Below are 25,971 nucleotides of genomic sequence, written 5' to 3'. Positions count from 1 at the left end.
TATATATTTATTGTGCATTCTGTGGCAGGGGGAAAAAAAACAATTGTGAGATATAAATTCAGAATTGTGAATAAAAAAAGTTACAATTCTGAGTTTATATCTCACAGTACTGACTTGAGATTAAAAGTCACAATTACTATTTTTTTACCACTATTATTTATTTTTTAATTCTGTGACAAAAACAAGTTTCCATAAATTAGAGCTGAGAATAAAACCGGCAGAAAGCCATGTAATTTATTATAACAAGTTTACTTTAAGCAAAGGAATATTAGTTGGTACTAAATGTTCAGATAATGTGCTTTGAGATTAATGGGTGTAATATGAAGAATCAGTTGCTTTTTACTGTCATTCTTTTGTCAAAATAGTGCACAAGTATTCTTGTATGACACTAGTTAGGTCAAAAGATTATGCTTCTGATTCAATGCACCAATTGTGGTTATTAAAAAAAAAAGATTGAACAAAATGGTAAACAGAACCTGAAAGCATCTTACATTGTTTCCATAATATCTGTTATGGTTATAGCAGTATATTTTGGCAGAAACTATGGCTACCAAGGTGAAATTTTGGAGAGGAGAATGAGAACACAATAATAAAAGAGAAAGATAAATGCTAATTATGGAGCGAATGAGAGAGAGAGAGAGAGCGAGCGCAGGCAGGAAATCAATAAAGAGCTGTGGGATATTTCACACAATGATTGCACTGCCTTGACCGTGACCTGTGCTTCCACGCAGAACTTTAGCAAATTGCTCTGGGTTTGGACTTGCTAATGGAACAGGAAGACAGGGATAATGAATCATGATGATAAACTCACTTTGAAAGATTCAGTGACGGGTGAACATCTGGCTAAACATGATTTTATGCAAGAAGTGTTAAAATTACCCTTCTGGGGGGGCCGTTTAAATACATCTGGTGGCTCCCTACAGTCAAATCACTCTTGCAAGCAGATTGAACAGCGCAACTGACTGCTGATGGTGCTTTTTTGCATTGTGAAATAATTTTCTTGACAATTAAGCACATTTAAACACTTTCCACCAACTGTTAGTAGCAGAAGCAAAAAAAAAAAAAAAAAATTATATTATTTAAATTATGCATAAATTAAAAAATGCATAATTTGTAACCATAAATCATGGTAATATCTGAAGTACTGTATCTAAAATATTTATATGTACATTTATGGAATAAATTTGAAAAAACATGGGAAAAAAAAAAAAAATAAAATATATATATATATATATATATATATATATATATATATATATATATATATATATATATATATATATATATATATATATATATATATATATATAATAAAAAATACATAAAAATACATTTAAAAAATGTAAATTCTATAAAATATAATCTCTAGCAAATATAACAATATGCCATTATTTATATATAAATAAAAATGTGGAAAAAACTTATATATATATATATATATATATATATAAATATAACAATATGCCATTATATATATATATAAATAAAAAGAAAATTTTCATATATTGCAATAAAGAAATTTGTGCAAAATGTGCTTAACTGTTGGAAAATTACATATAAAAAATCATAATGATACTGAAATAGATTTAATTTTCTTAAAATAAAATGTACAATATAATTTCTTCAAGTTTTCTTTTGATTTTGGGATGAAATATGATCTGGCTAAATATGCTAAATAATATGATCTGGAAAATATACACAAATCAATGATTACATGACTGCATAACCATTAAAAAAATAAAAAATAATAATAAACTGCAAATGAACAGTGTTATATTAACTTTTATGACTTAAGTTAATTCTGAAAACGCACTGTTACAAAAACAAACTCTGAAACATACAAACATATGACAACTATAAACATCGTTCTTCTGACATCTAGCCAGTGCACATGATCTGTTTGGGCAGAAAAAATGCCTACGTATCTCTGAAGGCACTGACCAACACAACAAATCCCTCCATTTGTGTGTCAGTCTGAAGCGGTGTCCATCTGTCTCTCTCTGGCTTGTCCTGACATGTCTCACCTCACTGCCTTTGTCAAGTTTCTTACTGACTCATTGCAAATGGAGAGACTGAGAGAAACAAAATATATAACATTCAATTACTTATAAACACACACACCTGTCTGCACACGTGCGCAAACACCCATAATTCCGTACAGATGCGCAGACACACACACACACAGCTTCAGGGAAGGGGTGACCCAGAGTAACCTCTTCGACTTCACTGGTGCCTTTCTGACCAGTTTTTTCTGACCAGTTTTGACGATGTCTCAGTGTTCCTATTAAGAGTCATGGATCTGAAGAGCTTGCTTTGGGTGCTGGGTTAAAGATCCCATCCATCCTGACCGAGATGTCTCTAGTCTCCAGAGTTTAAGCCATTTTCGGTGTCAGAACTCAGATCCAAATCTAAAGTGTCAGGTATCTCCAACCTGCAACTGGAACATCTCTGCAGAGAGATGAACATTATTTCAAGTGCTTGAAGTAACAAGAGCAGTCATCAGACAGATAAATAATGTAATGTGAATGTTAAATGTGCTAGAGTGACGACAAATGCTTTTAAATACTTCATCCGTGTCGCTGAGTACTATGCTAATGTTTTTGATTTTAAACGCTGTCAATCATACACATCACTGTTTCGATTAATGTCCCGCCCATTTGAGAGGTCAAAATCATAAATCATATATAGAGGCAAGACTGAAATATATATGCAATATTAATTTAATAGTGCTGTTACTGTGCGATATTGTCACAATAAAATATTTTAAGAAAAATCATCAAATAAAAATGTGTACATTATTGAAAAGTGGTTTTGAGATGTAAAATTTTTTTTTAACATGTTTCTTGAGCAGCAAATCAGCATATTAGAATGTTTTCTGAAGGATCATGTGACACTGAAGAAATGATGCTGAAAATTCCCGGGAATAAATAACATTTTAAAATAGAACACAGTTTAAATTGTAATAATATTTCACAATATTACTGTATTTTTGATCAAACAAATGCAGCCTTGGGGAGCATAAACTTCCTACAGAAATCTTATTAAATCTTATCGACCCTAAACTTTAAACAGTAGTGTATACAGAATATTTGTACAAGATAAACATGCTTTCTGTGGAGCCTTAAAGCAGTTAACGCTGATGTGCTGCTTCTAGTTGTTGTGAACCACCGATCCACACTCACCACAGTCCCTTGCCTCCTGCACTCCTCCTCTGCTGGGCAAGGTTATAGATCTCCTGCAGTTGTTTCCTCTGGTCTTCACTTAGAGGTGAAGTGAGGGACTGATACCAGCCTGCATCTGAACTCTGAACACCTGCAACAGGAAATGTTTCCAGTTACTGGTGCTGCACTTGTGGACAATTGCTGAACATCAATTTATGTTGGTGTTTAAGTAAATTAATAATATAAAGTGTTTTTCTTTTTGCAAAGAAAAAAAGATGCATGCAAATTTAATGACGATGTTAATTAAGAAACTACACAGAATATTATTAATTTTAAAAATGAATTTGCCAAACTTTAGGATCGTTTCAAATTAACTAAGTAAAAAAGATTATTAAAAATTGTGGAAAGTGTGATGAAATGGAAAATAATTAAACAAATATTGAGTCATAAAATCAACTTATTTCAAGGAAAACTTATTTGACATTTTGGGGAGTTGCCATGCAGTTTTGCCCTCCAATTTTTAATTATTAATTAAATATTTATTATGAATGCAATTTTCTACAACCAATTTAATTCCAAAACAACATTAAAAATGTAGGAATGTAAAAAATTGATTTACTACACTACATGACTGCTTCAAATGAACAAGCGCAGACCAAAAAAAAATAAAAAATGGTAAAACACTTCAGAAATTTTAACCTAATATCTTGATGTTGACTAAAATTATTAATTTGTATGGACATATTATGCATGGACTACACATTTATTTAATATTCATCTATATGAAGCCGGATTTTGGACAAACGAGATGTGGGTGGGGCTGTTCTATGCAAATATGGCATAGTGTGACATATGTAATTAATGTATTATGTAAATGTACATGTGTGATATATTAAATGTGCATACGGAGCAGGGAGGCGGTGAAGAACTGATATTCATCCTCTCCGTTGTCATAGTCCAGTGGTGTGCTGTACTCCTCTAATGGGGTCCCCTCCAGACCTTCATCATCCCAGTATTCATCATCGTCCTCATCATCTTCATCTTCATTGTCATTCCCAGTGGGAGCACCCGATGACTGCAGGGCCACCCCTTTCTGTCCGACCTCGTCCTCATCGCTAGGAATCTCCTCTGGAAAACAGACATGATGAATTTCTAAACTCAGAGTAGCACATTTTCAGAGTAGTGAAGGGGAGGGGCTTGGTGATGTAGTCTGGATATCGTCAAAGTAAAGGTCAATTCTAAAAATAGAAATTTCCAGTGTTTGAATCTCGCACTACCGGTCCCAATAGAACGAAGCGAAAAAAGCCTTTGGTCGATGATCTAAAAGAAACATTTTGGAATTTATATATTGTTGGTTTTAACATGAAACAATAGCTACATACAAATTTGCATATTTTTCGTAATATAAAGTACACCAAATTATGATTATTAGTGTGTCACAAACCAAAGTAAACACTGGAAGAAACAATGGTGGTAAAAGAAGATAATTTGAAGAATGCTGGTAACCAAACAGCTGCAGGAAGCCATCGATTTCCACAGTACTTTTTTTTTTCTCCATACTATATAAGCCAATGGCTACCATCAACTTCTTGTTTGCTAACATGATGAGAGAATTATGACAAAACTTTTCATCATTTGTTCACCCTCAAGTTATTCCAAAAATGCTGAACACAAAAGAAGATATTTTGAAGAATGTGGGCAACCAAGCAGTTTCTGGTCCCCACTGAATTCCATAGTTCTTTTTTTATACTATGGAAGTCAATGGGGACCAGAAGCAGCTTGGTTTCCAACATTTTTCAAAGCATCTTTTGTGTACAGCAGAATAAAAACATTCATACAGGTTTGGAACAACTTGAGAATGAGTAAATAATGACAAAAGTTTAATTTTTGGGTAAACTATCCCTTTAAGGCTCATTTTCAGAGAATCTCTCTTAAATAAAACTCATATTTTCCTTATTTAGGCATAAACCTCTCACTTAATTTGGTAAGATTTATACTTAAATGCAATACTGCATAATTGCCTCTTCAACCCAGACACTGAGAGCATACTGGAAATATGCATTCCCGCATGCAGCTGATGTCTGTGTTTCACAGAATCCAGCATCATAGTATCAATAAATCCATAACTCCAACAGTATGATGCTGTCAGAATTCAGGTCAGGGGTGTAGGGTCATGAAGATCTATTTAATTCGAGTCAAGTGCTCGAAGTCCAAAGGTTCAGAATCATGTTAAACTAACATGCACAAGTCGTTCCTCCATTTCCCACGTCTCCTGGGTCCTGTTAGAGCGATGCAATCAGTTCTCAGTCGTCCGTAAACCCTGATGACTAAAGACCAACCTGAAGCTATATATGCCAGAAATAGTACTTCCTGTGCAGGGATTAAGTTTACCTGAGGTGAAGTGAGACAAGGACTTTGAGATTAATGTAATCATACAGACCACCAAACAACCAGCAACAACAAACACTGGACTGAATAAGTCACTAAATACATAACTATATTCTATTTGCTGTGTTCGTCTGTCAAAGCAGCTATTTTATACATAATTAAGCATTTTTTGTTTCCCTACAAGTAATTTGTTGCACTAGTCAAGGTTTTTTGCAACAAAACACCTGACTCTCCTGTGACCCTTGTTTAATTAGAGCAATGGCTATGGTATCACTAAGGGTTCTGTATGTAAATGAGATCATTTACACATAGAAGTCTTAAAAGTACAGACAGTAAACGCTCTGCAAGTGAAATGCTTAAGAATGTCTCAGTCACACACAATCTCACCATTCTCTTCCTCCTCTGTGCCTTGAGCTCTGGCGAGCTGCTCCGGTTTGTTGAGCACTCGCGAGGCGTAGATGTGCTTTAAACCCAGGAAGAGGAGGAGGATGGAGGGAACGATCTGACCTGCAACTTCCCCCAGGACTGCAGGACGGCTGGGCAGCTCCATCAAAACACTCAGCCCAATGATGCACATCTTACGATCATGTAGTCTGTGGTAGACAACAATAAGCAACAACAAGCAATCATATACTTATAAAATTAAATATGTAGTTTGATCTAATATAATAAGATAAATATAGTTCATTTAAAGGGAAGTAAAGATTTCTAAGAGAACTACAGTAAAACGATGGCAGTGACACTCAGTAACCAGAATGCAAAAATGAGTGTGAATCAGAATTGAAATGTTTCTGGGAACACTCCACATACTGAGTGTTAACATGTTTAGAATTCATACTAAAAAGATGGCAGTTATTATTTCAAACTAGTAGTGATATAATTATATTTCCTCAAATTCAAAATTCAAATTCAGTACCACAATTCAAATTCTGGATTTTAACAGAAATGTAAAACCATTCCAAAGTTAGTTTTAACAGTCATGAACAGCTGCCATATCAGCATAAATACAGATAAATGTGTTTAATCTAAATCAATCTCCGTTAATAAAGTGCATGTGACCTTATGAAGCTAACTTAAGGCATTTCCTTTGCAAACAGCCTTACCCTAAAAAGAGCTCTGTGTCGTTCATCCATTGGTTGATGAACTGCGCTGTGATTGGCTCTGGGCTGTGTGGGAAGCGGATGTTCTCCAGTGTGTGTATCAGTAGAGTGGGGTTGTAGTACAGAGCTGCGATCACTACCTGTAGACACATGGTGCGGAGATCGCTGGACTTCACACCTTGTGTTAACCGCTCCAGCACCGCCTCCACAAACAATGGGATACACTAACAAACACACAAAGGCACCAGATTTGATGTTACATTAATGTGCACATTTGATATTGCTCAGTAAACCAGCAATACACACCATTAATCAATTAGCTGTCACTTTTAAAGCATACTGATCACGGCTATTATAGTTTCTTTAAACTAAAACCATTTAAAACATATTTAGTTATTGAAAAAACATATATATACATACATACATACATATATTAAATAAAGCACTAAAATTACTAAATTTAAATAAATAAATAAATAAAGAAATAAATAAACCAAAACTGAACAAGAACTGAAACATACATTAAAATTAAATAAATATAATTTATTATTACCTTTAGAAAAAAAAAGGACACAAACTAATCAAAGCACTAATAAAAATTACAAAAATAAAATAAATTTATATGAAAAACTTAATCTAATCTAAACTAAAAATTAGAAATATTGGCTTGGCAACAAACTGAAATAAATTTAATTTGAACCACTATAATTAGTAACTATGAATAAATCAATAAATCAATCAAAAAGTAAACTAAACTGAACGGACCTAAAACTAAATAAAAAGAAATAAAGATAATTTTTTTTATTTACTTTTTTACAACTACACAAAAATTCATAAAAAAATAACATACACATACACACACACACATATATATATATATATATAGAGAGAGAGAGAGAGAGAGAGAGAGAGAGAGAGAGAGAGAGAGAAAGGGACACAAAAACTAATTTAAAAAAAACTAGTAACAATATAAAAAAAAAAATGTAAAAAAACTACAGAAAATTACACTAAAATTGAACGTTTTAATTCCAAATATTAATAGAAACTAAAATGGTATATTAAAAAGAATACAAAAATAACACAGGTCCTGACACACAACATTAACACATAACAAAACACACCTAAATTTGCATATACATATCAACCTCCACACACAACTTACCTGGTCAATGCCACGTCCACGACACTGTAATATAATGACCTCTAGAAGTTTGGCAGCATGGCATTCTGGGTCTTCCCCAGCATCACTAGTTAGGACCTGGAGGATGAGAGGTCAAAAGTTCAAATGTCGAATGCATATGGAAGAATGCCATAATACACTTTAAATGGAATAATTGAATAGAGGAAATGCATAATAAGACCTTTTTGCACATGGTGTAAATGACCTCCAGGTATTTGGGGTCTGACAGCAGCATATTTGTGTCCACAGTAACATAATTGTGCAAGAGGGGCATCATATCTGCATCAACAAGGTAATAAATCACATCATTAACCAAGTTCTCAATATCGCCACGATCATTTTCAGATAACTCACGTAAATTCGCACATCCATCAACTTAATGACTCTTTTAACCTCGTTCAATCATGACATGATTTATAGTTTAAGGTGGAGCGGAGAGATCAAGTCTGAGCTTGGCTCTCGGCTGTGTTTTACACCACAGGTGAAGTATCTGAGCTACATGCGTGTCTGAGACCTGTGAAGTAGTCAAAGCAGTCGTGCTGGAAGACATCGTACAAGACCCCCAACAGCTGCCACATCTGAGGGGAGATGGAATAACAGGTGAGCCCAAACGCCAGCGACAGGATCTCCTCATAAAACTCTGAAAAAGACAGAGAGAATGTGACCGATCGCTTCTGAAACAGAGAAATCATGTTTTGAGGACAGTCAAAAGGATATATATTTTGCATAATTAAAAAGTATTGCTATTGAGATTTTAATTCCAAGCTCCACCAAGTGGTCAAATGGTGACAGCGATTAAATTGCTGGAGTTTGACAAGCAACTACAGAATGTAACCGTATCTCTCCTGTTTTCTCTTCCATCATATCACTGTATTAATCACTGTGAATGCGCCTTAAAAATCATAATGGGGATGTCTTTAAAATTATTTAATGTAATTTATGAGATGTCACTAAAACATTTCATATTAATGCAAAAAACGATAAAAAATAATCTTGAAATAGAAAATAGTGTCACGCACACACCTGCCATACCTATGATGGGTTTCTGGAGAACAAGACCGATCACCTGCAGGCATATACCCTCCAGCTGTTGACTGATCTAAGATTGATACAAATAGAGAAAGAGAGAAAGAAGGAAATAGATCAACCTCATTTCTGTTTTCAGAAACATCACAACATGTTCAAACAAAGTTTGATGCAATTTAAAGAGACCTTTCACACAAACATGATCATTCTCATCAGGCCAATTTGCAAATAAATCATTCAGACCAGTTTTGTGAACTGGATTAACTTATTCATTTAAAAGACATGAGTCAAAAGAACAATTTGTTCATGAATCTGACATTTCAGTCCATTCCTTGTACAAAGTTAGTGCATGACTTCAAAAAAAAAAAAACAAAAAAAAAAACCTCGGAATTAATCCAAGTGTATAACGTATAAAAACTTGCAAACTTGAAAAAATGCAGTTCATCCACTTTCATTATATGGAAGCAAGCAGCCAGGATATTTTTCATATAATCCAAGTGTATAACGTATAAAAACTTGCAAATATATATATATATATATATATATATATATATATATATATATATATATATATATATATATATATATCACACACATACACACACACACACACTTCTGTTCAAAAGTTTGGGATCAGTAAGTCTTGTAATGTTTTTTAAAGAAGTCTCTTCTGCTCATCAGGCGTGCATTTATTTGATCAAAAATGCAAAAAAAAACCTGTAATCTTGCAAAATGTTATTAGAATATAAAATTTAATTTAATTTAAATATCCTTTAAAATATAATTTATATCTGTGATGCAAAGCTGAATTTCCAGCATCATGACTCCAGTATAAAAGTGTCACATGATCCTTCAGAAATCATTCCAATATGCTGATTTATTATTAGAATGATCAATGTTGGCAACAGTTGTACTGCCAAATATTTTTTTTGGAAACTGCGATACTTTTTTTTTAGGATTCTTTGATGAATAAAAAGTTTAAAAGAACAGCATTTATTCAAAATAGAAATCTTTTCTAACAATATAAATCTTTTCTATCACTTCTTATCAATTTAACACATCCTTGCTGAATGAAAGTTTTAATTTCTTTCAAAAAAAGAAAGTTTATTCAAAATAGAAATCTTTTATTTTTGTATGGTTGTGTATATTGTTAAAAAAGATTTCTATTTTAAAAAAAAAATTGCTCTTCTTTTTAACTTTTTATGCAATCAAAGAATCCTGAAAATTCAGAATCACAATTTCCAAAAGATATTTGGCTGTTGCCAACATTGATAATTCTAATAATAAATCAGCATATTAGAATGATTTCTGAAGGATCATGTGACACTTTTATACTGGAGTCATGATGCTGGAAATTCAGCTTTGTATCACAGATATAAATTATACTTTAACGGATATTAAAATAGAAACCATTATTTTATATTCTAATAACATTTTGCAAGATTACAGTTTTTTTTGCATTTTTGATCAAATAAATGCAGCCTTGATGAGCAGAAGAGACAAAACATTACAAGTCTTACTAATCCCAAACTTTTGAATATATATATAATAATTTTTGCATAATTCTGAAATATATGCAATAATTTCATTTAACATTTTTTTCCATCAAAAATGAATCCAATGCAGAATTAGCTTTTTTGGAATACTTAAAGGTACTCAGCCTCAAACAAAAAAAAATTAAATTAATTTAATGTAAAAAAAAAATAATAATAATAAAAAAAAAAATTTAATAAAATATTTTTGCAAGCTGATATACCAATAATGAATATTATCATTTAAAAGTTTGGGTTCAAAAAGATTGTTTAACTAAAGAAGTCTCTTATGCTCATGAAGGCTGCATTTATTTGACCAAAAATACAGTAAAAGCAGTAATATGTGAAATATTATTACAATTTAAAATAACTGTTTTCTTGTTGAATTAATTTTAAAATGTAATTTGTAATGGCAAAACTGAATTTTCAGCGGTCTTTACTGTCACATGATCTTCAGAAATCACTTAATAACAGCATTTATTTGAAACAGTAACATTTTAAATGTTATAATGTTGACTAATTAAATATATCGATCAGTCCATGCTGAATAAAAGTATACATTTATTTCCCAAATATATCAGAAAAAAACAGTAGTGTTTTCTTCTCTTGCTAAAAATTAATGAAAAAGGCGTGTCCAAACCTCTTTTCGGTCCCCCATGACTGTGAGGATAGTGTCTATGGTGCTGAGGATTCCCAGAGCCATCACAGTCTTATCTTCACTTTCCTCGTATTCTTCACTCTGGAGAATCTTGCTGAAGATCTCCGCCTGTGCACAACAACCTCTTTCAGCATGAAACCGTCTACTTGCTTAATGATAAACTGAGAAGACGAGTGCAGTACCAGGTTCTGTGTCATATCCACCGCAATGACAGCCACTTCCTCGCTGTATTCACAGATCATCTTCTGAATGACACTGGTGAGGTCATCGTTCTCCGTTTCTTTGATGATGTGCAGCAGCTCCTGCATCACAGGCTTGATGAAGGCTCGGATGTAGACCTTAGCTGCACTCATACAATACACAAAAGGCGGAAAGAGGGAAGAATTAAGCAAGCACTGGACAGGCAGACAGCAGACTTTGATTTAAATAGGTTAATCCAATCATTTCTTAAACCAATTACAGAGAGTCAACTAATTTAATTTAGTAAAATTTATTTGCTGCATATTAAGTGCATTAGTGTTATGCATTTTGTTCTCAAATGAAAGCAGGCGCATTTATTTTCATTCTGTTTGTCTCTTGATAAAGCCTACATACTTTTATTTTATTTAAGCTTCTTATTCTGTCTGTTAATATATCAGTACCACTGTTCATCTGTCCAGAAATGATCTTAAACACCCTAGCAACAACATTTAAATGCCCTAGCAATTCAGTAAAAGCAACCACCTTGTAAGGCTCTAGCAGAAGCTACAGTAGCAACATAATAGCAGAACACGCCAGCAAAACCAAGACCTTTGCTCTTCTTCTGAACACAAATTAATTTATTTTGATGAAATCCGAGAGCTTTCTGACCCTCCATAGACAGCAAGGGTCCTACTATTCATTTGAAGTCAATGAATCACTTATTAAAACAGGCACTTGCTGCCACCTACTGGCGACTTTAGTGTCATGTTTATTTATCCATGACAGGCCTCTTTATTAAAAAAACTCCAAAAAAACAACGACATATAATTTTTTGTATATATTTTTTTGTCATTGTTGAGCTTTTATAAACACCCTAACAACCAGCCCACAGACCCTCGCAAAGGCCTAGCAACTACTTAAAACACCATAGCAACAATCTCGCAAACTACATCCCTCAAAACTTCACATCACTCCATAAACTCCTCAAGTAGTCGAATAAAAATGTGTAAAACCAATTTAAACTTCCACTCAAGGCCTAATCAAACCAACATTCAGAGACTGAGTCGCAGTACTTTTTCAGTTTCAAAGTGACTCACTTTAAGTGTGTGTGTGTCTGTGTGAGATCAAACCTTGCTCCTGGTTCCTGACGAGTGTCTGCAGTGCAATGGCTGCCTCCACTTTGACCGGCATCTCCTTGTCATCCACCAGATTCTGTTTGACCAGCTCCACAGCGTTCCTCAGGACCAGCTCATTATGGAACCTCAAAGGACTGAACGAGTGCAGCACCCAGCATGACTGCACACACACACACACACACATACACACACACACACACACACACACATACACACACACACACACACACAGCACAGAAAGACCAGAATCACACCACCATGGAAACCAGTGTTGCATTGAAGGACTCTTGACAGATGCAGTTTTGATAGCCAAAGCTCTGTGCAAAATTTGCTTTTAAATTTGTTTGAGCAAATAGTTGGTCATGCCCACCAGAAATGGACTATGGACTAGGAGCACAGAACATTAATAGGGTAAAAGACAGATAGCCAACAAATAACCATGCTAATTAACAACTTCAATCGCACAAAACTGTTATAGTACTCACAAAAAAAAGAGACTTAAAGTATGCCTTATAACAGCATTTTTCACAGAAGGCCATTTGAAATTTGACAGTAATTGTCTTGAAATTTATTTTTGGAGATTTTGTAAAGAACGCGGTGCTCTGATGGCTGAAACGGCTGTGCTTTAGAGACCTGGATTTGTAGACAACTTCTCTGAAATGCTTTTATTGTGCTGACAGTTAGTCTATTAGTAATCAAGATCTGAGAAGATCTTTGAAATTTAAATTAAGAAGACTTTAAATTAAAGGAAAACTCAATTACTGACTAGTTAGGATGATTAGTTGACCATCCTGACCAATTCCTATCCTAAAACTATAAGAAAAAAAAATTATTAATTGAAATAAAGAACTTAAAATAAAATATAAAATAAAATATTAGATCAAATAAAATAAATAAAATAAAAATAAGTATAAAAAACTATGAAATACAACAAACAAAAATTTTAAATAAAAACCATTTAAATAAAAAAACAATAAGTATAACAAATTTAAAAAAAAAACAAACAAAAATTTTAAAAAAAAAAAAAATTTAGCAAAAAACAAAACAATAAAAAATGTAAAAAAAACAATCTTTAAAAAGTTTTATGAGTAATTATACAGTATAGAGTTATTATTTTCACAGTGCTGATGGAGTTATATATAGTTTATAAATAATATAAAAAAATTTATTATTTTTATTTGGTAGTAAACACTCACTCACCCGGGCCCTTAAGTAGCCAAGATTAGAGTTGAGCAGAGGAAACACATAGTTTTGTAACATGAGCTCCATCTGGTCCCTGTACACCCGCTTCTGCAGAAAGACAAGGACATGCAGGAACACGAATGCAGAAAGCTCGTAATTAAATTGGGAACAAAGAAGATCTTGCTAATTAAATCAAACCTTTAGCAAGGGCTGAGCCAAGGCACCGATCACATGCAGCGCCCCGTCCTTCCTGCGGGGGTCAGCGTTGGGATCCATGAGGATCTGATGGCAAAACTCCATCATCTGAGGCAAGACCTGAGAAGGACATAAAAATAATGAGAGCACAAACCCACAGGCAATGACAGAACCCATTTACCCCCTAAAATATGCAACTGAATCATCAGTGAATGTGTGACTTGCAGAAAACAGCACCTGCAATGAAATACTTGAGGTTATTTCACTCTGAATCCTTCCCTTGAAAGCTTCCAACCCTCCAGTATCTCTAGCAAGTAATTCTGATCAGATCTGAAGGCGTTTCTTGGAAATTCTGGAGTGTTTCATTGGAATGTAAATGTAAACAAGAGCCCTGGACTTAAAGAGCAGTCTTAGGGTGGACTCACCTCCTTCCTCTTCCTGGCTGCTGTACACAATAGAGTCTGAGCGGCCGTGGCGGGAGACACATGATCATCATACATATCTTCAGCAGAACACACACACACAGGGAACCACACAGATCAGCCAATCAGATCATTACACAATCCAAAACAACAGCTTCTATTCCTGAATTCACTGACGGGAAATTAAACTGCTTGCAAGCAAAAATGGATAAAGCCACAAAAAAAAAATAACAGTCTCAATATTTTTCAGCCTTGACTGAAATACATCAGAAAAAACAATCAACCGAACAGCTATTGTAGTCAACTATATTGAAAATGCTTAATGCATAAATGAAAACAGTTAAAGTCTAGTAATATTAAAAAAAGAAATGTTATAAAAATAAATATTAATTTTAATTTAAAATAAATTAAAATATAGTAAATAATTAATCATATAGTAAAATAATATACTCATTTAATTTTGTACATCATTTTAATACATTAAACAAAAAAAAAAAAAACTTATGTAAGGGCATTTCCTAGTGATAATGAGAACTGATTAATGAGTTTTGAACTGATAATGTCACTGATTCGCAAAAATGAATCTTGCTGAATTAAACACTATTTCGGCTCCCTAAGCATTAAAACATCTTTGTTTTTAGGCTCAAATACTCAAGAGTTGCAAGACAAGGAGAAACTGTGAAATTAGTGCAATGATGCTGTTTTTAATAAACTAAATGGCTAAAAAAAAATACTAAATAAATAAATACATTAAAAACAATAATATAAATAAATAATTATGCATTTAAAAAATAAATACCATTTTCTTTTTAGTTTTATAAGTCATTAATATATGAAATATATTATGCATAGATATTTTTGAGTTATGACGCAAACTAAATTGAATGAAAATATGAAAACTAAATTTCCCAGAGGGAATGTAATAATGCTAGAGATTTTTAGATCAGAAACATCTCTCTTTTTACACCCTCTCCTATTCATAAATTGGACAATATGAGAAATTAGTGCAATGACACCGTCTTTAGAAAACTTAATGGCCACAAAAGCACACTAAGCAAGCTTTACAAAGTGATAAGGACAAAAAAATAATAAAGCACACTGACTAAATTTCATGCGGATGTACTCATATGGATCTTCCTGCCATAGTCTTTCATCTTCATCTTTATAGCACATCAGAGGAAACACCACCTCCTGAGTTATGGTCTGCAGAGACAGAGATATTACGCTGTATGGAAGTCATCATTTATATGAAGTCATGTGATGCTGTTTCTCAGCTGGCTCCCACCTGCATGTGTGGTTTCATCTGTTTCCATGTGAGTGAGTGTGAGACGCCCTGAGTCATGTAGCTCAGAGCCTGCTGGAGGACACGAGGACTCACGTACTGCCTCTGTCTGTGCTGCTCCATCACTTTCAACAAGACCTGCAGGAAAAACAGCATTGCGATCTTACAGGTAACATGGTACCACAACTACTGGGTTTTCCAAACTACACAATTTCTGCTCATACCTGCTGGATTCCTACAGCATAAGTCTTCAAGAAAAAGTCAGCAAACTCGACATATTCCTTCGTCACATTTCCTGGACTGCCATATCTGACAACAGAAAATCAGCACAATTCAATTAATATAATGTAACATAATATAATAATTACTGAGATTATACAAAATCCACCACTAAAACACAAAATGTATTACACAAAAATATAATTCTAAGTGAATTCTATTGAATACAAAATATAATATAATATAATATAATATAATCCAAGTTACTGTGATCCAAATATCTAATATACAAAATATAATACACAGAAATATACTACTACTAATAATAATATATAAATAATAATAGTATTATTTGAATATTACATTTATAGTATATGCAATAATAATACAAAAAATACAATAAAGATACAAAATATAAAAAAAGAATACGTATTATACTAAAAAAAAGTTGTTTTGATTTTAAAATTAATGAAAATAATCATCCAAAATACAATAATTATATAAGAAATAATAATATAATATAATCCAAGTCATTGTGATTATACAAAATATGACTAATACACAGAATACTATATTTTGCCAAACAATTAATACAATTAATGCACAAAATGTACTAATATTCCAAGTTATTGTGATCATACAAAATATACCACTAATATAGAAAATATTACACAGAAATATACTACTATTACTAATAATAATAATAATAATAGTAACTGCAAAAATCAAATAATAATAGTATTTAATGAAACAATAATTATAATTATAATATTGTTATTGTGATGATAATTTAAAATAAACATACAAAATATACAAAAAAGTCACACAAATTATTTTAATAAAAAAATTAATGTAAATAATCATCCAAAAATTATCAATGAATATATAATATAATATAATATAATATAATATAATATAATATAATATAATAGCATTATTGAAATACAAAAATTATATTAATAACTGGGTGCTGCTCTGTTTTTAAGTCTGCTATTGTGAGATCAATAAAGTTATTTCTATTACAAATGCCCACAAATGAGGCTTGTGGTCTGGCTTGTTTAATCACCTCTCAAACATTCTCGTGATGATGTGCAGAGCCCATTTCTTGCATTTCCACCAGATCAGTTCCGGTCGATCGTCCTCATCAGCTTCCAGAGTTTCCTGAACATCATTCAGCATAGAGTCATGGAATCATATTTACCAATAACGAATGAATGATGCATTTATATAGCGCTTTATTGTGTATTGTTGTACACCCAAAGCGCTTTACAATCATGTGGGGGGGGGTCTCTTCTCAACCACCACCAGTGTGCAATAACATCTTAACTGTGAAGAAAGCATCACAAACTTACTGCAGGGACGTCCCGGTCAACAACTGTGCGCAGGATCTCCATCCAGTAGGTCATGACTGTGTTACTGATCAGCTGTAGTGGAAGGGAATACTGCAGACACAAACACAAACAGGGACTTAGCACTGACCTGTTGGGACTAACCTGATAAACAAATGAAAGAAATGTTCAAACACACCTGTACAAGTGCATGGAAGATCTTTAGGATTTGCTTCTGGATCAGAACTGAGATGAAGGTGGCATCAGACAGGAGTTGAGTGATGAGCTGCTGGAGCCGAGGCAAGAAGATCTGCATCGCAGCCAACAGGGGGTCCCTCTCCTCAGCCTTCTTAAACCTGACCACCACAGAACCAGAATGATCAACTTTCATGCAAATTTCTATTTTGTCTTTCATTTAAAAAATAGTTCTGAAAATGTGCTTAACTTCAAGCCAACCAGAACAGATTTGGAGAAATTTAGCATTACATCGCTAGCTCATCAATGGATCCTCTGCAGTGAATGGGTGCCGTCAGAATGAGAGTCCAAACTGCTGATATAAACATCACAGCTGCAAAAAAGCTGTGTATTTATAAAAAACAAATCCATCATTAAGACGTTTAAACTTCCAACCGTTGCTTTCAGCTGACATACGCGTCATCTATCCATAATATTGCTTTGTGCAGTGAAAAAGTAGTCTAATCTGAATCAGGAGAGAAATATGCACAGATCAAAACAGTTTAAAACAAATTTGTTGGTAAATTTTGAAGCGAGAGGGCAACAGGGGATGAACTTTTTCAATTGAGGAAGTGTTATTATGGATTATGAACTTGTATTTTAGCTAAAAGCAACAGTTTGAATCTGAAACGTTTCAATGATGAATTTGTTTCTTACAAGCACAGCTTTTCGCTTCACATTCACTGATGGACTTTAGTGGTGGGTTTTTTTGTTACGTATGTGCAGCTTTTCATAAAACATTAACTGACGGCACCCATTCACTGCAGAGGATTAACTTCTCCAAATCTGTTCTGATGAAGAAACAAACTCATCTACATCTTGGATGGCCTGAGAATAGTGAAATTTTCTATTTTTGGGTGAACTATTCGTTGAACCTTGATTGAAGGTTGACAATTATGACATTAGTAAACGGTGAAATATCACAGGTAAGGAACTTCAAGAGAGGCAAAAATCTTGTGGTTCACTCACTCGTAGTTTTTGACGAGTTGATAAAGAGCGAGCAGACTCCCGTACCAGCTCCCACTGTTCTGTGACTGCAGGTACAGGTTAATTTTGTCCACTACGCCCGTCCACCGTCCAGGAAAGTCGTGTTTTATTATGGCACGCAAACATACTGTCAGCTGAGCCCTGCCAACAAACAACAAGAAAAGTCATTTTCAAGTAATAACACCTGCAAAAATGACATACTGGCACAACTGACTCACCTTATGGACTCTGGACAGCGAATAATAGCCTCCACCATGTTTTCTCGGATCTGTCCGCGATCGTTTTCATGGATGTTGAAAGGAAACACCACCTCTCCCAATGAGGGCTCTCTGTCCTGCCAGTACTGACTCACCATGTTCTTCAAGTAGATGGCAGCTAGAGCAAGAACATAACGGCTATTTCATCCAATCAGAATGCACAAATGCTAAACGCAAAGACCTCAATCCAAAATGATTCGGTTGAGTCATTCAGATTCAGATCAGCTTCATTCAGCTTGATTGTTCAATACTTTCTTACAGTACAAAAAGCATCAAAACGCTATAGGATGAGAAAAGCTCTTACCCGCCTGTCGCACAGGAAACTCCACCTGGTCCGAAACGATGATCTGCAGCAGAGTTGGGGCGAAGTTGATGATCTTGTAAGACTGAAAAATAACAAAATTTGAAATTCATGATTTTTGAGTGATATTGTAATATTTGAAATTAATGATTTTTGTAATTATTGATTTTTTTAAATATTGATTGTTTTGTATGGTTTCTTGTTTGTCTGTTTTCATGGTGTAGCCAATAACTAGATTTAGAACTATGAAATTTCAATAAATTCTGTCTTTAACAAATATAAAAACAACCAACAGGATGTCAAAACTGAACTGAAATAATGAAACTAACTGAACTGAATGATTTTTAAAAAATGACAACAACAAAAAATTTGTAATTATTGTTCATTTAAAAAACACAGATTTTGTATGCAGGCACATCAGCTCTTCTAAACACACATATGAGTTCATCTGTTTGCACAGAGTGTGTATTGCACTGAATTGCATCAGTGGTGTGTTGCAATGCTGATTTACATGCAGCAGAATCAGGACACAATGAAGAATGTCACATCGCAGTAGAACACCTATAAACTGTGTTGTAGTGCACATTCCACATTATTCAAAGGGGATTTATGGGATTCTTTCCCTCTCTGGCATCAAACCTAAACCAGACCAGACCTTAAAGCACAGGACACAAATATGATTTTAATTTAATTTAGTCATTTGTCAGAAGAGGACCGCATCTGTCTCTATTGTTGCACACTAATGCATTGCAACTAGTTTGCAACCTTACACCAATTACGAACGAAATCAACCATCTAAATAGTAAACAAAGATAAAATAGTGACGCGGACAGAAGGATTAAACATCACCCTGCCTTATGCATTAAATCAGGCCTTAATTTAGCATATTCACTGAAAGCATCTCTGCTCTCATCGTGCTTCTGTTTCCTAAAGAAACACCAAACTTCTCTTGATGGATCACTGACCTGGTTGAGCTCATTCTCAGCCGCTAGCCTGAGATTTGGATCTATGGTGCCCTTCAGAGCCTGTATGATTCGATTGGGATCCATTAGGCCCGATGCGATGGATTAATTTGAATAAACTTTGGACTATCGGACAGATGCGCGGACAACCAGAGATGTATCAGATCTTACAGGCAGCCCTGCCCCAGTCTGCCGTCAAGCGACTGTCATCGTCGCAAAGAACAAAGCCGAAGCGAGACGTTTACGGCAGAAGCTGGCATGACAACTGCTGCCCACGTGAAAAATGAAAGGGCCCTCTTTTAAATGTTTGAACTGCATATAAATGGTGGCACAAAATTTGACTCGAAGAGTAGGCCTATGTGCACTATTCATAATGTATATACATTTCTTATGCATTCTGAATAGTTTTGAATTATTGGCTAAAACAATTGTTTGACAGATTTTTTATATTACTACTGATTAAAGAGTCTTCTTCGCAATATAATAGGGTTTATTGAATAGATATAACATATATTTTATATTTAAGGCGAGACACTGCAGGTGAATAGGGTAAAACATTAACTAATAGTTATCGCCTTACTTGATTGATTACACTGATAATTGTAAAAAAAAAATCTAAATTGTTAGGTTTAAATATGCAAATGATGCATTATTTAATTAAATATGTGCTAATTTGCATAGATTTCTATTCCAAGAACCTGAACACTGGATAAAGTCTGTTTCACTTTTTAAACATATTATAAGTTTTTACAGAGGACATTTTAGGAATCTCATTTTTGTCGCTCCATAATTCAGAAAACATTTAGAAAAAGACAGAAAACGATATATTTTCGTGATTTTGCGGGGAATAAAATGTTGTATATAAACAAGTAAATTATATATGAACAAATCCCTCTGTAAAAACCTTCAGGATATAAACAGGAATAAAAAGGTTAAGTCTGGTGCTACTGAAGTGGAGATTTAGGCTGTAGCTCAGTGTAGGAAAAAAACTCATTTTGAGAAAAAGGCCTTTAAAAATATGTATTGTAATTGAAATCTTTTTATAAAGTGCTTCAAAAGGAACACTTAACGATGTCTTTTGGATATTTTCTTTCCACTAGTCTGGAAAAAAAAAAAACGCTTCATGTAAAAAACAAAAAGAACAAAATCTCAAACTTGACCACTTCTTAAATAAAATGCGAAATTAAAAGTTTGATCCATGCGCGTTTCGTATATAGACGTATTTGTCTCATTCGGCGTGCCGTAGTGTTGTTGTCATTGAAAAGTGTCATGGTGGCGTTTAACACTAAGAATGCGCATTTTACCAACAGAAACCCGTTTGAATCTCTTAAATACGATGATGTGATTCATTTTGGTGTTTTCCAGCAACCGCAGCTGTCGGGCACAACATAACGGGCGCATCAAACAGTTTCAGCATCGTTTAATACCGCTGAAGCGTGAATGTGCAGCAGCTGTAAGTGTTTCTGCGCGGATTCTCCGTCATCATGAGTGACACACAGCGCGAGGATGAGCTCCGGCCGGTTCCCAAAGAGCGAGCCGTGCTCGAGAGTTTCTTCACTCAGCTCGGGATGTTCTGGTTCGACCGGGCGAAGGATTATGTGGAGAAGGAGAAGGACGCCAGTAAGAGCGCGGGGGCCACATGGGCGTCTCTGCTGGCCGCTCTCGCGCACCTCGCCGCCGCAGAGAAAGCCTACCACAACATGACCTTCCTCGGGCAGAAACTAGGTATGAAAGCTGCGTTTCCAGTACTGCATTCTGTCAAAAAGTACTGCGGTGCTACCATTTGGAAGCCCATTTTAGTAAGATTAAGTCAAAATTATGACATGGAAGTCAAAATAAGAAGTATGAATTACAGATAGCTATATTTTGACAATAAAAGTCTTTATTATTATGAGAAAGTCAGAATTATGAAATAAAAATTGAAAAGTTAGAGATGTCATAATTTGAGATTAAGTCGAAATGTGAGATTTCAGATCATAATTATGAGATAAAAATGATCAAAATTTAGATAAATTATAAAGTAAAAACTGAGATACCAAGTTATAATTATGATATAATCAAACCTTAAATAAAAATCGAAATTATGAGAGAAGAAGGGTCATAATTTAAACATAATTTAAAAATTGACAGTCAAATTTATGACTCATAGTTACAACAAAGCTATAAATTTGACAAAACATTTATCATGTTATAATCGACACAATTCTAATTATAGATTATCATAATTATGACTTTTCATCTCAAATCTGACATTGTCAATGCATACAATTATATAAGACTTATCATTTCTCCACTTATCTCAAAGTTCACTTTGTCATGATTGTGACTTTGTCATAATACATAATTTTAATTATAACTTTAATGTGATTTGTCACGATTGACATAGTATCTCATAAATGTGATTTAAAAAAAAAAAATGTAAAACTTGATTTACCAGACCATGATTTTCACATACTTTTTTTCCACAGGTATTAAATGGTAACACTTTGTGGTTATGTTAGTAATTCAGTAACATGTAATGCTAAGATGATGTGTTTGGACTTGCCAGGATAATACTGTGCTTTTTTTGATGTGACATAATAATACCATGGCTTCTTAGAAAAGAAAACTATATTACCGTAGTAAATGTACCATGATAATGTCATGTGTCAGATATGCCAAAAATGTGGTATTACCCTGGTCCAAGTCCAAAAAAAAAAAACCCTGGATGGTACTGTACATGTACCAATCTAATCTAATGTTTGTTTTTTTTAATGAGTGTATGACAGGGTAATATATTTTAAATACAGCAGATGGCGCCATGTGGTCATACATATCTCCATCTGTGTGTTCTGTTACTGAATTAATTTTCAGGCTGTAACACTAGAGGTGCCTCCTGCATGGTATTGTTTTAATGCCATCACATTAATGTATGTGTGTCATGCAGGTGGTCAGTCATTTTTCATCCGCAAGGATTCCATCAGAACCATCTATACGTCCCTGAACAACGAACTGAGGAAGGTGGTCTCCATGGGCCGCCACACATCCGGTGGCTCCTCTCCCAACCTGGAGGATCTCCTGCCCCATTTGTCCGAGCAGCTGTGTCACTTCACGCAGGCCAGGATGGAGATCGCAGACTTCTACGAGAAGATGCATTCTCTGGGCAGCCAGAAGACTGTGAACTCTGAGGAGCTAGTGAGCACGCTGGAGAGCATTCTGCAGAAGTACAGTTCCAGGTGAGAAACGCCGGCGGCATGTGCAAACTAAATAACACTAAATGGTGTTATAGTGTGAGGGCAAGTGATGTATGATAAAGCAGCATGTGAGGCCAGCACATGGTTAATGACATCTGAAGCCGAGCGCTCCCACTGACTGCTCAAGGTGAACTCTACACTTCACTAAAGAGAGAGAGAGAGCGAGAGAGAGAGAGAGAGATGGAAGGAAGGATGCCAAACGTTGAGTCATCTCACAAATGTTATCTGACCAATTAATCAGTCAGCCAAGTGCTCAGCAGAGATTTGGTCTTTGCCAGCAGTGTGACTCTGCAGAGGTTGACCTTGAGATATCAGCTGTGAACTCCATCAAATGTCTGCCGGACTACAAAGAAAATGCTTTGAAAGTGAATTTTTGTGTTGCAAAAATCATTATTTCCAAACAGGTTTCCTCAAACACTCCCCATCTTCCATTGGCAGGTTAAATAGGTGGCCCCGCCCCTAAACTCTCCCTATTGGTTGCTGAAGGTGTTCTCATTGCGCCAGGGTTATCTCCGAATTAAACTGCCATTGAAAGTACTCTTCTGTCAGCCTTTTTTATGAAGAAGCTGACTTTTCTTTCTCTATCTGTCATTTCCTCGTGCTCTCTTTCCGGCTGCCTGCTAAGACATGTAATTAATGATCAGTCAGGGGTGAAGAGTTTTCACGCTGCTGCTGAATGCAGGAGATGTAATGAGTTCTATGCCGCCTGCAGTATTCATGACTTTCTCCAAACAGAACAAGCTGGTGCAGCGGCGCTCACTCAAACACAAACGGGACACAGATTGCAGGATTACAGAGATGCTGACAATCGTCCACCTTCTTACATCACCTCATATTGATATCAGAGTTCCATTTCACGTAGAGCTGTGCCATATTGAAAAAACTTATTGCGATAATTAGTTTTTCTGCAATATATATTGTGATATAAAATGTACAATTATGAAAAAAATACAGAAATTTCCTCAAGATGATTTTAATAGCTTTATTTGGAAGAGTGCACCATCCTTTTAGAGTTGAACAATTTTGAAAAGAAATACACTTGGGTTACTTATTACAAGAACCAACTTAAAACTCTTTCCACAACCATAAAGTGAACAGATAAAAAAAAATAATAACTTTCCACTTTTCATAAGCCTCATTCCCATAGTTTTTGACCCACTTAATGACCATAAAATAATGATTTTTAATGTGATTATTATTGCATTAAAACATATTACAATAAAATACTACTATACAATAAATATGTATTTGATAGTTTTACAACAACAACAACAAAAACAAAGCTGAAACACAAAATCATGGGCTCAGAGCTCGATTTGTTTTACACTGTAAAAAAAAACTTTGGTGTAGAATTTACTTTTCATTCAGAAATTGTAGCAAATTTTATTAATAATTAAAGAAATGACAAGTAACACTGAATTTGAAATACTAATACTATTTTCTTGTAAAACATACTTGAATAATTTGTTTTATCTACAACTTAATAATAATAATCATATAAAAATAATTAAATAATTCAGTACAGCGTTTATATGAAATATAAATTTATTTTTCAATGACTGAAAAATAATTTTTAAAATAAAAATCATTTTGTACAGTTTGTAAATAAACACAGTGACGTGCTTCTCTTTGAAATCTGCAGCCCATTAGATAATTAACCTTTGTGATTTTGTGGTTTGACTATTGCACTAAACCATATGGATATATTGTGGCATTTCGTTTCTTTTAGATTCCACCATCCGATCCTGAGCCGCCTGGAGAGCAGCTTCCAGGTGGAGGTGGACGTGTTGACGCAGCTGCTGCGATGCCAGGCGCAGATCTCCGAGTGGCATTTCCTGCCATCTCTGCTCAACCTGCACGGCGCCCATTCCAAACTTCAGGCGTGGGGTCAGGTGTTCGAACGGCAACGAGAAACCAGGAAACACCTCTTTGGAGGCCAATCCCAGAAGGCCGTGCAGCAGCCACACCTCTACCTGTGGCTCCAGCGCCTTCAAGCGACACTCCTAGCCAAGTTCAGCTTCTACTTCCACGAGGCTCTGAGCCGCCAAACGTCGCAGTCCGAAATGAAAACCCTGACGGCTCGGACCTCCCTAGATTACTTCGGTAAGATCTCGGGCTTCATTCGCAAACATGATGCTTCCAACGTCTCCTTGGTCTTCGACAACCGCGGCTCCGAGAGCTTCCAGGGTCACGGATACCACCATCCGCACTCCTACCGTGAAGCTCCCAAAGGCGTGGACCAGTTTCCGGCCGTCGTGTCGCTTCCTGGCGGAGAAAGGCCGGTCACACATTGGCCCAATGTCATCATGATCATGAGTGACCGCTCCACAGAACTCAACGCTCTGGATAAGGTGGTCCACTTTTATGACGATAAAGTCCAGAGCACCTACTTCCTCACACGGCCTGAACCACACTTCACCGTAGTGGTGATCTTCGACGGGAGGAAGTCAGAGAGGGACTCGAACATCGTGCCATTCCTGCAGGAGCTGACGGGATCGCTAAGGAACACCAAACCCTTCACCACACTCAAACCAGGCTCCAAGGGCTGAACTTCTTATTTATCAATATAGACTATTTTCACCCTAAATGTAGTTTATTTTAAAAGGATGTTTACCTCGATATCAGTTACTGTCGCTCTTTTATTCACTGTGCTGCTGAAACTCTTGTTGAATGTAATCCGTTTTATCCTTTTCACTTGGAATGACTATTAAAGAGGTCCAAAAGCTTCATGACTCAAACACTTTCAGACCAAAGACGAATATCACAGCTGTGGCTGTTTTGTCTTGTTTTTTTTAATGTGCTCACAAATGAGTTCTTTCAGCTTGTGTTCCTGCTTAGCAATTACCGAATGTGAAAGGGACCCACTGCAAAGAGTTTGACTTCCCCTTTTATTGTTAATTTGCCGTGTAACACATTTTAATAGCCTTTGGTTTTAACATTTTGACTTTTTTTGACCATTGTTTACATTTTCACTTGTGAAATAAAGTTTGGAATTGTCTATCATACTA

At 34.9% G+C, this 25,971-nt stretch overlaps 2 protein-coding genes across 3 annotated transcripts; one reads left to right on the top strand and one right to left on the bottom strand.

Moving 5' to 3' along the window:
- Nucleotides 1-1,764: 1,764 nt before the first annotated feature.
- Nucleotides 1,765-20,006, bottom strand: LOC109062899 (importin-8-like). Of its 2 annotated transcripts, none has more exons than XM_042721766.1 (25): nt 19,734-20,006; nt 18,772-18,853; nt 18,429-18,585; nt 18,193-18,351; nt 17,189-17,345; nt 17,014-17,103; nt 16,728-16,822; nt 15,667-15,751; nt 15,446-15,580; nt 15,264-15,363; nt 14,164-14,240; nt 13,742-13,858; nt 13,562-13,651; nt 12,356-12,521; nt 11,228-11,388; nt 11,028-11,153; nt 8,853-8,928; nt 8,344-8,469; nt 8,011-8,108; nt 7,812-7,907; nt 6,653-6,873; nt 5,937-6,142; nt 4,068-4,289; nt 3,183-3,312; nt 1,765-2,448 (listed from the first exon to the last, which is right to left on the bottom strand). In XM_042721766.1, coding segments are annotated over exons 1-25 (3,057 nt in total). In that variant the 5' UTR covers nt 19,818-20,006; the 3' UTR covers nt 1,765-2,447. The 2 variants fall into 2 exon arrangements, with proteins under 2 accessions (XP_042577700.1, XP_042577701.1); XM_042721767.1 differs by having other exon boundaries at nt 8,862-8,928.
- Nucleotides 20,007-20,959: 953 nt separating this feature from the next.
- LOC109062900 (KICSTOR subunit 2) lies at nt 20,960-25,971 on the top strand. Its single transcript, XM_019079972.2, has 3 exons — nt 20,960-21,455; nt 22,657-22,945; nt 24,693-25,971. The coding sequence occupies exons 1-3, from the start codon at nt 21,215-21,217 to the stop codon at nt 25,510-25,512; spliced, it is 1,350 nt and encodes a 449-aa protein (XP_018935517.1). The 5' UTR covers nt 20,960-21,214; the 3' UTR covers nt 25,513-25,971.

This window comes from Cyprinus carpio, chromosome B4 (genome assembly GCF_018340385.1).
Source record: "Cyprinus carpio isolate SPL01 chromosome B4, ASM1834038v1, whole genome shotgun sequence".
Classification (NCBI taxonomy): Eukaryota; Metazoa; Chordata; class Actinopteri; order Cypriniformes; family Cyprinidae; genus Cyprinus; species Cyprinus carpio.
Note: the sequence above shows the minus strand (reverse complement) of the source record. Positions and strands in the feature narration are given on the sequence as shown.